Below are 11,972 nucleotides of genomic sequence, written 5' to 3' on the forward strand. Positions count from 1 at the left end.
CATTTTAGGAAATTACTAAAATATACAGAAAATGCATATCCATTTTGTACATTTTTTTTCAAAATTTCACCTAAAATATATAAATACAAGAATGCTTAGTCATTTTTCGCAATGATTTTCATGTAATTTTTTCTCTCATTCTAACTCTATTTTTGACGTCCTCTAACACTAAAAAGAGATCGAGTCCAGTTTAAATGGTTTAAGCAATTGCGACAATAAAAAAGGCAAGGTAAATAGGTGTGGTTGAGGGTTACAAATAATTTCATTAAGAATAATAAAGTAATTCACTAAAATGATAATTTTGTAATAAATAAAATTATAAATTTTTTGTTGCAATGAACAAAAAATGTAGTTGCAAATAGAATTTCTCTTTTCCCACTAACTAAACGTCAATCGACCATGAAAAATGGCTGAATTCAACCCTCAATGTTGACTTTGGTTGTTAGAGCCGAAATAAACCCTTGTGTTGTAAGATCTACTTGCGATGAGCTAGATTTGGCTTCTATCAATAATTGATGAATGCAAGTGAAAGATAATCTAACCCTTCCTAAGGTCGAACCAATGATAAGGCGCCCAAACCAACTTCCTCTGACACTAAACTCAACACCTTATATTTTTTCTTTCTCCTTATTTTCTCTTTCTAAAATATCATTTTCTCTTTTTCTTAATTAAAAAAATATTTTAACCATTAAAAATACTCTCAAAACTTGTATAAAATACTCAAATCCTATTAAAATAAAACTTTTAAATTTGAAATTATCCAAAACTATTTGAATAATACTCTCATATCCTAAACGAAATTAGAAAATTTTCTAAAAGATTTTTTTTGATATAAATAAGCTAACATAAATTTACATGTATCATCACTTTGCATTTAATGCAAAGATAATGGCAACATGGACATAAAGAATATTTTGTTACAACATTTTGAAGTGTTGATATCGGTAAGTTATTCTTTTAAATTTTAGGGACCAAAATGATATGTTCATCAAAATTTGAGACCTACGAGTGCTATTTACTCTAAATATATTATTTCATGAGATATTAAAAACTAAAAATTTGACTAAATTAATAAATTTTTTGTATCGAATATTAAAACTCTCGAACTTGATTCAATTCGTTTATTTAATAATTTGAGCTTAACTTCAGTTCTATAACAAATGAATTAGATTTAAGTATTCATTAAATAAAACTCAAATAACTTACACAAGTAACTTAGATTTGTCACACCTGTATATAAATATAATAATGGAGAAGGGGTAAATATGGCAATGGGTCTAGTCAGGGTAGATTTTTTTTTGTCTCTTTGACTTGATTTTTAAAAAAATTACATGTGACTTCAACTTGATTTTAAAAAAGATTATATAACTTCAACTTGATTCAATATTGGTTCATTATTTTTTATATTCGACTCGGACTCAATACGTATATATAAAATTTGTATTTGATTTGTTTTTCAATTCGAAATTAATTTAAATGCTTTAATTTATTATTATATTTATAAAATATTATTTTTTAAAATAAATTATATCTTAATTATTTATAAATATAATATTTTTATTAAATTAATATTTTAAATTAAAATATTAAAAAATAATTTTATTAATATATATACACATATATAAATATAAATATAAATAAATAATAACATATAGTTTTAATATCTTGAGACAAATTAAGATAAAATATTTTAAAATCCGGCTTTGATCTTATTTCAACTTAAAAAACTTAATAAAAAAAAAATAAATCCATCTTCGACTTGATTTTTTATTTAAAAAAATTCATTAAAAAAAAAAAAAATCAAAATCGATCAAATAGGGACAGATGAGCGGAAAAACCGATGTCACGGGAGAAACTCATGTTACTCATCTCATGTATCTTTTATCCCTTTCCACATGAATGCAATACTAGAAGCAAATAAGACATACCGATGTGGATCCGGCCCATATCCAAAGCTGGTCTCCAACATTGTCCCTTAATTCTACAGTTACCTCCAAACCTAGGACACAATAACATGACTCCCAAGGCGAGGAGCAGCGCAATGGAGGCTGCGGGCTTCGATTCCGATGGCAGAGAATTCAAGAACGCACAAGAAATGTGGAGAGAGCAAATTGGAGACGAAGGAGATGCGCCTAAGAAGACTCAGTGGTACCGTGAAGGCGTTGCCTACTGGGAAGTAAGTGCCCCTTAACTTTGGGTCTTATATTTGTGTGTGGGTACTAAACTCTTATATAATTATTGGTTTATTTGGTTATGGTGAGAGAAGGGTGTGGAAGCGTCTGTAGATGGGGTATTGGGTGGATTTGGTCAAGTAAATGATGCTGATATTAATGGCAGTGAGGCTTTTCTCAATACCCTTTTGCATGAGAGATTCCATGGTGGTGGAAGCAATCAGCATCTTGTTGCTCTTGGTACTTCGCTTTCTCTTCACCTTTCTGTTCACCAGACCTTTATGGTTTTTACTTTTAATGAATTTGCATAGCTACTTGTGTGCTCTTGAGGTAGTTTGGCTTTTGTTATTTTCTCCAGTGAGAGTAATCCTTGAGTTATTATGTGCCATTAAATGTGCAAGTGCAAAGCTGCTAATGGGATCCTAATATGTTAGAATGTAGCATTGGTTGAAATCATGAGTTCAACATCAGCAATTAGTGGCTGAAACCAGAAACCAAAATGACTTGAGAATACAACCGTGAAAACTTATGCCCAATAATCCCAACCCTTAAAAGAAAAAAAAAAGGAGAAGAAAATAAATAAGTGAAAGGCATGGAAATTCGCATAATTATGCATTGTCTTAATTATTTGCATGATCTGTTCACCAAAATGAAGCCTCAATTTTTAGTGCAAGAATCATGTCATGCCTTGTAAAATTTCATTTTGTTTAGAATGCCTTATTGTTACATGCTATTTTGCTAAAAAAAGCCATCTTTAAGCATCATTCTTTTTTAGATTTGAGAAGAAGCTTGCTGAGAGTTCAGGGTTGTTTGTGTTTGTGGAGTTTGGGGATGGGGCAAAAGTGACCCAATTTGAGGCTCTGTTTTGAGCACTCATAATAAAGGAAATTAAATTTCTGTGTTGAGATTGAAAAATTACTTTCACAATAAAGTAACAGTGAAGTTGCTATGTCTTGCTAATATTCTGCAATTTGTTACCTTTAAGAAGTAAAAGGAAGGTAGTTATGGTCTTCAATATGTTTTATTATCACAAGGAGATTGATTCTTCAACATTTAGTTTGTGGATCTACAATTGGCTAAAATGGAGTTGGTTTGACTACTTGTAAGTTGTTGGTCTATACCAGGGCAGTTGACTAAAATCTTGCAATGGGGACTTTTAAGAGAAATTATTTAGGAAACTAAGCAGTAGGGGTTTGGGTTCAATTTGAAGATATTTAGATAACTAAGCAGTAGTGGTTTGGCTTTAATATGGAGGTAATTAAGTTATTTGCACAACTTTTATTATAAATAACATTATACTAGATGCAGTTAAGCACTTGGCACAAATAACTGCATGTTTCCCCTACTCAAAGAGTCAGTTTAAACCCTCCTCCCAAAATTAAGATAAAAAAATGATAATAGATGGTTGTTCCCTCAAAATTTTGCCTTGGTCTGGTTTATGTTACTGGAATTAAAGGAAATAGTGATCTTAGTGCAATCTGGTACACCTTAGGGCTTAGAATACTAATTCTAAATTAAACTATGTTATTATTCTCTAAAACACTGCATTATTAACCTTTTCTTTTAAGTCTATCCATGAAAGCATTAGCAATACCTGCAAATGGTCTAAAGCTTACTTAAAATATTGTTAGTATCTAGTCTGTTAGATGTTTCATTTTTTTCTTCTTGATGTTTTTAATTCTAATTGACAATCCTAAACCTGTTCGACATTCTAAGCTCTTAGTTTCCATGGTAATTAAAAATACTGCAGATTGTGGTTCTGGCATAGGGAGAATAACCAAGAATCTTCTCATAAGGTATTTTAACGAGGTAAGGTTATTTTTCTCTTTTTGATAGTATATTTTTAGTGTTGTCGACATTTACTGTCTTTGCAGTTAAATTATTGCATGATTCACAATTCATACTTTGTGCTACCTAAAGAATCTCTCTGTTGTGTTTGAATGGAAAACAAAAATGTTGGTGGTGTGGTGCCTTTTAAAATATTCATGCGTGATGTGATGAGTTATTCATATATCATTCCAATAGCTAACTTGGTAACACAGGTTAAGAGACACTAACTGAATTGGTGAAATTATAAAAAAGCTGAATAAAATAATTAAAAAAACACATAAAAATAGTCATACACTGGTAGCTTACCTTTCCTACAAATAGAATTGGGACCTTGCATCTTCTATATCCACTTTAATGATTTATTCAATTTAAACTTATTTTGGGTATATATATATTTTTGTCTCCCCTAAATAACTATACATTTAATTATTCTTACTTTTTTAGGTTTATAGATAACACAAGAGGACATTAAATACTAACTTTTATATCTTCTCTTCTTATGAAATTTATAAACAGTAAAACTATTTTTTTTCATTAATTCACCCATATAGTGGGTGTGCATAGGACTAGTACTCTTGAAGACACTTTTTTGAGTGTTGAGAATGCTGCCACAATGTCTGTTATCTGTATTTTTTTTCTAATCCTAGTCATTTGATTTCAAAAGGTGGAATGCATGTTAAACGAAAGATTTCCACTTTGAGATATCCCAATTGTATGAAAGGTTATATTAAACTTTAAAGACTCTAATTTTGGATCACCACGTTGTTTATCACATTTCTAACTATCTTCCTCTAGCTGGATATCTATGTCTTTTATAGTCTTTATCACAAAGAGTATATAGCTCATCAATGATGTTGCAAGCATCTTTTAACACACAAAATGAGCCTAATAGGTGTCGAACATCTTCATTCTAGAAATTTCATAGGAAAACCAATTTCTTAAAAGGAGTTGTGCTAAATGAGACTATTTTCTTATGTGCTGTTAGATCAACCTTCTAGCGTCTTAGCGGCAACTAGACTTGGCCAGCTAACAGATTTACCTGGGCTTGGGTTGCAGTTAACCATGTAACTCAGACTCAACATACTGTCTAAATATTTGTCATAGACTGGCTTTGTAAATTATGCTATTCCTTAAGGCACCATCCACAAATTTTTTTAGGTTTTAAATATTTTATGTTTTGAAATGAAATTGTTAAAAGGAGTTGTGCCTTGTACGTTTCCCATCCATCCTGTTCCACTTTGGCTTGTGCTGCTTAGCCTATGAACATGGTCTACTTGCAAAATAATATTTGGATGACTTTTTATGCTTCTTCATCTTCCTTCTTTTCGATATCTTAAGTCATGTTAGGCTCCTTTAACCATCTTTTTTTGGAATATTGCCTATTTAGTTAGTTTGTGAAATATTCCAGCATAATATATTTTTTCATCAAAATCATGAGCTAGAGATTAAATATTTAAAAATATTTTACTTTTAGTATTTACTTGTCATGTGCATTGTGCAATGTATCCTGTGTGCTTAAATATTTATTCAAGCACCCATTTTATTGATTGTCATATTCTACTGAAATATTAATAGTTACAACTTTCATCAAAAGACACATTTAAACATTAAAATGTTGCTGAGATTTTGGTATTTAAAATTTTGGTATCAATAGGACCATCCTTGGATAAGTGGTGAGGTCCTATATAATTCTTATTTGCAAAGAATTGGGGGTAGAGGGATAAAAACTGCCAAATTGAGACAGTAAAATGATCAAATTCAGAGTTTGACCAAAACTATTACATTAAGTTGGTTTTGGCTATTGTCAAAAATTTGTATTTCTGCTCTGTATTGCATCATGGCAGTTTGTGCCCTTTGTGATTGTTAATGCTTAATAGTAGCCCTTGTTTTAGTTTTTAATTTCCATGTTTAACATGATGATTGGTCTCTTCATTTTTTTTCCTCCCTTTTTATTTCATGGAATGGTATGAATCAGTTTTGCATTATTTAATTGGGAGCTATGATCTTATGAATCTCTACTTTGTGATAGCTATGCTTTCTAACCTATCTTCCTTGTACCACATTTCAGGTTGATCTTCTTGAGCCAGTGTCACATTTCTTAGATGCTGCCCGTGAAAGTTTGTCTCAGGAATATTTTGTAGCCTCTGACGTGCACAAGGCAACTAATTTCTACTGTGCCTCCCTTCAAGTAATGTATTTCAAGACTATATTCATACGCAGATACCTGCTTGTTGATGTGTCAAAGTATTCATAACTATGGTTAAGTCGATGCAAGCCATGCATTCCCAACTTTTCCCTTTACCCTAAGTTATGGATGTCAGCCATGTTGCAGAATGGTGTTTGGGTACGATCCTAGGAAAAACTTACAACAGATGTCAAATGTGGGTTTGCATCTGACACCTGCATCTTGTCAGTATAATCTTTTGGTGCCTTTAGTCATGAATCTTGATTTGTGTAGTCTAGAAGAATTAATACCACTGATATTTTTGGGATGCAGGGGGGGAAGGAGTTTGGCACGTAAAGCTTGATGTGAAACCTAAATGATTAGATGACCTATGGATTCATGTAAAATTTTTGCAAGCAATCATCTATTCTTTCTTTTTTCTGGGGGGGGTGGGGGGTGGGGTTGTGTGTGGGTGGGGTTGCTGTGGATCAGTTAGTGAATGAGCCCCCGAATTCTTACAGTGATCATATGCTTTGTGAATACAAATTGATGATGCATGTGCTTGCCTTATTCAGATGCTTCTTGCTGGTTAAATTTTGCTGATAAAAGAGAAATTTGATTACCATTTTTTTTGTCTTTCGCTTTTTTAGGAATTCACCCCTGATGCTGGAAGGTACAATGTTATTTGGATTCAGTGGTGCATTGGTCATCTGACTGATGATGACTTTGTCTCATTTTTTGAGAGAGCAAAGGTGAATGACTCTTCTTCTTGAGACCTCTTACTTTTTATGTGACATGTTCTGCTGTGTGGAAATGCATGGAAAGCACAAAAAGCATCAACATTTTCTGGCTGTTGTCTGCTCTACATTTGAAGTGGCTTGTTTCTGATTTTTGAATTATTAGCCGTTGGATCGATGCAGTGCTTTCTTTTGATACCTCAAATTTTCCTTGTCCAAATTTATTGCTTCTGGCTTTCTGTCTTGTACCTTCTCTTAAACCTTTTCACAGCTATAGGATTTAACGTTGTCTAGGAAATGAAACATAGCAAACACCAGAAGTACAATGTAGTCAAACTCAAATTTCTTTTTGTCCTTTTCTTTTGTGTTATGTCATGTTGTCGACCATTTTATTCTTTTTCTTGGTAAGTATTAGCAGATTTGATGGGTTGGTCAGAGTGTTTGCCACATAAACAAGGCTTGAGAATACTTTATAATTCATACAAGTATTTTGCTTTTTCTCACCTTACAAAGGGTTTTAACAAAAATTTGGTGTGCCTTGTGCATTGAAATAAGTTTAAGAATCATACTTTGATTTTTAACTGTTAGATTTGTAAATGGTGGGAAATGGAATTAAATCTAAAAAATGTTAAATTCATTTTCACGCCAGTTTGTCTCCGTACCCTCCTTTTTCCTTGGCTGCATCATTTTTTCTTAGGTTCTGTTGAGCATAACCTTTTATGCTGCCTTCAATTGATTTTCAATGTGTATGTGTATTTAGAGGCCTGGTGTCATAGTTGCGTCCTTGAAAGACCCTTGTTGAAAATTATTATTCTTGTATATATGAATTGAAAGATTCTAATTTGTATTTTAATTTGATATACTGATTAATATCTTGATTCCAGGTAGGCCTTAAACCTGGTGGATTCTTTGTCCTGAAAGAGAACATTGCTAGAAATGGTATCATATTTATGACTCTTTTGTTTTTATAAGTATGCTTGATTTCCCACCTCCCTCCGTCCCCTTTCTGTGAAGTGCTCATTTTTTTGTTTATGCATTCCTAAAACTTTTATATGTTTTGGTATTCTGCTGTAAAATTTATATATTTGCTTTCTTGAGCTGGTATTATTTTTTTAACTTTGTATTCATCTGCCTCTGCAGCTTTGAAGTAACCATAATACTTAATGTTATAAATAATAGATGTTTAATCAAAGCAATAAAGGGATAATGGAATATTTATTCTCCATTATCTCGTGTCATTGCTTGATACCAAGGGAAACAGCCAAGAGTATTGAAACCTACAATTTGTAGGTGCAGGGATGAGTATCATCCTCTCTAATGGATATGTATGGGTAGTCATTTTTTATGCTACAAATGTGGGACACCTTTAGTCAACAATGTCTATTTAAAACTTTATTGGTGAAAATTGATGGCATCTAGAGGTGGAAGAAAGATGACCTAGCCTAACAATTGAACTTGCCTAAAGTCCGACTTAAACTAGGAGTCAAGTCTCATAAGTTGCTTGGGTTTGACTCACAAAATACTTGGCTTCTGTCAATTTATTGTGGAGTTATTCTTAAGCTCAAGTAAACAACTGAGTCTAGTTCTAGTGTATTTTAATAATCAGCCCATATGGCTCAAGAGCCTAATTAACGTTTGACTTTTTAATAAATTTTAATTTTCTGATGTATATAATACTCTTAAAAAAACTAAATAATTTAAAGCTCAATCAAGTCTACCTTGAAGGTCTCAGACATACGTACCCCCTGTCCCCCCCCCCCCCCCCCCCTAAAACAAAAAAAAAAAAGGTTCAAGATTGGGTTTCTGGCTTTGAATTTTGTAATTGAATTGAGTGCAAGCTTGTCCTGCCTTCAACTTGACTTGGCTCAATTGTACATCTAGACTTTAACCAACTCTGACCAAAAAATTTAATGAATTGAATGTTGAGACTAGAACAGTTAAAATTCAAAATAATTCAGAATGCTAAATATCCAAACCCAACAACTTAGGATCTGAACAACCTAGAACTTTGTTGACCCAAAACTTGAAGATCCCATAACTGTATTGATTTGGAACTTCAAACAACCCTAGGAAAATTAAACTAAAATTGGCTTGAAACATGGAACATTTTGATACTCTAATCTGGACATCATTTTCCTTTTGTTTTTCTTTTAATGTGTAATTTGTTTGCAGAAAAGGCAATAATAATTGTTCACCACTCTGGTATAACCCTACAAAACGACATTAAATGTAACGAATTTTATCGTCTTGTTTGTAGGTTTTGCATTAAGATTATTAATTTCAAAAACTTTGAAATTTGTCATCCTAAATATCATGTGAAGAACTAAAATTTTGTTTGTGTAATACCATGTAATCTTCTTGGAGCTATCCTACAATATTAGATGCCAAAAGTGAAGTAGCAAAATTAAAAAAAATGTTTAATGTTTTGTATAAATAATCATAATGGTTCAAAGTACATAAGAGCAATCTGAGTTATGGACTATCTATTGTCAAACACAACAAAATGCAATTTTTAATGTGTTTCTAAAAAAATTAAAAATAGTTCTACACTCAATATTTTAGTAACTGCTTAGAAATGAGTCTCTTAAGCAAGTTTTTTTCAGAATCTTTTTCTCATATTATAACTAATATCTCTCTCTCTCTCTAGCTCTTTCTCTCTCCTTTTACTCTGCTCTTTGTAGGCGGGTGTAAGGTGTCATCTTCCTCTCTCCACTCTTCCTAGGCTGGGTAAAATGTCATTGGTAAATAGCCTTTTGTTTTTCTCATCCTGATTGGACGGTCTCATGCATTTATCTCCCCTTGAATAAAAAGTTCTCCTTGCCTTTATAAAAGCATAAGACAAAGGAAAAAGAGCCTTCTTCTCAACTCTTTTTATTCTCCCTTGGCCACGAAGTGATGTACAATCTCAAACTAGTGAACTGGGCAAATAAGTGGCTGCTATTCCTGTATGATGAATGAACCTGAGCTAACTTTGTAGGATCATTAACAAACACCTTAGTGCAAAATGAGAAATGAGCAGCCATATCCTATTTTGCACTTATCATTGCATAAATTCACTTTGGAATGAGCTAGCTGTGGAGAAATTGTCATTGACCTTTAAAGAGTTGTGGAATTGTTCCAGTAGCAAAATGAATTTCACTGGGCTATTATTACTTGTTTGCAGGATTTGTTTTGGATAAAGAAGACCGAAGCATCACCAGATCTGATTTGTACTTCAAGGACCTATTTCGTCAATGTGGATTGCACCTGTATAAAATGAAGGTTATCTTCTGTTACATATTGACCACTTAATCAGCAGTTGATAAATGATAATGCTTTTTAATTAGTGACAGGTTTTATTTTATCCTTCTTTTCTTATTTTATGTTGCTGAGTTGAGCTGTGAACGGTGTGCTTTCAAGTTGCATGTTGAAAGTTGGGATTAGAAAAGAGAGCACTTGGTTTGCAAACCTACACTTTCAGTTTAGTGTTTCCAATTTATGTTCAAAAACTAATCCTTTTGAATCATCTCAAATGGAATTCAGTTTCTCTAGTACCATAATTTATCCTTTTGCTATTTGTTTGTATATTATTTTGAAAACAGGAGCAGAAAGGACTCCCTGAAGAATTGTTTGCCGTGAAGATGTATGCCTTAACAACTGAAGTGCCAAAGAAGGTTCATAAGACCAGATCTAAAGCGCAAGCCAACAGACCTGGCATCATTAAATGATTTGTTGTTTCCAACTTTTGTATTCTTGTAGCGTAGGACAGTAGGAGTGCTCCATTTTCTGGTTGATGTAATGTATCAGTATTATCTTAAGTACGTAGTTCTTTGGTTGACAAATTTTGTCCTTTTGCTTTGAAAGCCCCGAGCCCCTACCCCTTTGAGTTGAATGACATCATATATTTATCCACAGTTGATGGATAGGTTTCTTTTAAATTACACTTCTATAGCCATATATTCATGTATTTTGCAACTCTTCTGAAAGCAAATCCTTATGATATTATCCCTGATAAGATGGAAGACCAAAGAGGGCATGGATGGAAATTATGCGAACAAGTCAAGTTCATTAAAATGTTGGAGAAAAAATATGCATGTCAGCTGTCACTTGAACCAGTACATGAAATGAATTTCAATTTTAATAATACAAATAAATATGTTGAGAGATTTGTATGTTTGACTATATTCCTCCAATAGTATGAGACTTTTTATGATTTTGATACGCCAAGTCCAGGCAAGACTAATAGAATCTAGTGATCATGTGAGAAATCTGACCCAAGCTACCTGCCGACTTGTTGGATGATCTGGTGCACATTAATCCAATGCCTTTTGCCTGTTTAGCTTGATCGAATGTATTCACACTGTCAGTTCCTTTCTCTCATGAATCACCTGCTGCAAATTTCCAGGATACAGCATTTCAATGTTCTCAACAAACCCTGCTTCACTACCCTCAAAACTCTTCCCTCAGCCTGCATTTGTCATCATCTCCAGCAAAAAAAAAAAACAAAAAAACTCCGAATCTGTAAATTTCTGAGATACAAATAAGTCAATGTATTTAGTTTAAACCTCAAAGATATAAACATTAACCAGAATGCAGTTAAACCTTGCAATTAAAGGCTTTAACTTTGATGCAGCAAACCATTGCTTGTGCTGAGATCATAACCAACCTCAGGCCATTGCCCCTGAAGATAACACAGAAGGAAGAAGGAGGATGGGAAGAGAGAGGGGGAGGGAAGGAAGGGAAAAGAGAGAGGGAGAGGGGTAAGGGGAAGAAGAGGCATCGCCGGTAGGCCTAGGGTCGGATCGGGGTCAGTCTATCACAGATCAGACGATTGGCTTCGATCCGGCTCAAACGACCTTTCCTTTCTCAGTTTCTTCTCTTTTTCTGTCGTCACGATTCTTCCCTTTCTTTATTTTTATTTTTCTCTTTATTTTTTTTATTTTGAATTAAAAATATTATTTGTTTCTTTATTTAAATACTAATATGTTATTAAATAATTTGATAATGGCTAAATATTTATATCCCGTGTTATAATTTTATTACGCATTTATGTTATATAAAAAATTTATTAATGGTGTTAATTTTAAATAT

General features: G+C 32.8%; 1 protein-coding gene and 1 long non-coding RNA gene across 7 annotated transcripts; one reads left to right on the forward strand and one right to left on the reverse strand.

The window, feature by feature from the left end:
• The first annotated feature begins 1,824 nt into the window (after nucleotides 1–1,824).
• LOC111275399 (alpha amino-terminal protein methyltransferase) lies at nucleotides 1,825–10,819 on the forward strand. Of its 5 annotated transcripts, XM_022860769.2 has the most exons (9): nucleotides 1,829–2,176; nucleotides 2,267–2,411; nucleotides 3,922–3,980; nucleotides 6,070–6,189; nucleotides 6,816–6,917; nucleotides 7,787–7,841; nucleotides 10,066–10,163; nucleotides 10,302–10,361; nucleotides 10,484–10,723. In XM_022860769.2, the coding sequence occupies exons 1-8, from the start codon at nucleotides 1,931–1,933 to the stop codon at nucleotides 10,323–10,325; spliced, it is 849 nt and encodes a 282-aa protein (XP_022716504.1). In that variant the 5' UTR covers nucleotides 1,829–1,930; the 3' UTR covers nucleotides 10,326–10,361; nucleotides 10,484–10,723. The 5 variants fall into 5 exon arrangements, 3 of the variants coding, with proteins under 3 accessions (XP_022716505.1, XP_022716504.1, XP_022716503.1); XR_016334128.1 differs by lacking the exon at nucleotides 7,787–7,841 and having other exon boundaries at nucleotides 1,825–2,176; nucleotides 10,484–10,559; XR_002688355.2 differs by having other exon boundaries at nucleotides 1,830–2,176; nucleotides 10,066–10,361; nucleotides 10,484–10,572.
• A 108-nt stretch (nucleotides 10,820–10,927) lies between these two features.
• LOC149511404 (uncharacterized) lies at nucleotides 10,928–11,972 on the reverse strand. 2 transcript variants are annotated; one of them, XR_016334130.1, is made up of 2 exons: nucleotides 11,484–11,972; nucleotides 10,928–11,349 (listed from the first exon to the last, which is right to left on the reverse strand). It is a non-coding gene; the product is annotated as an uncharacterized LOC149511404 (long non-coding RNA). The 2 variants fall into 2 exon arrangements; XR_016334129.1 differs by having other exon boundaries at nucleotides 10,928–11,400.

Source organism: Durio zibethinus, chromosome 26 (genome assembly GCF_047325235.1).
Source record: "Durio zibethinus cultivar Kanyao isolate XHJ-2024 chromosome 26, ASM4732523v1, whole genome shotgun sequence".
Taxonomy (NCBI): domain Eukaryota; kingdom Viridiplantae; phylum Streptophyta; class Magnoliopsida; order Malvales; family Malvaceae; genus Durio; species Durio zibethinus.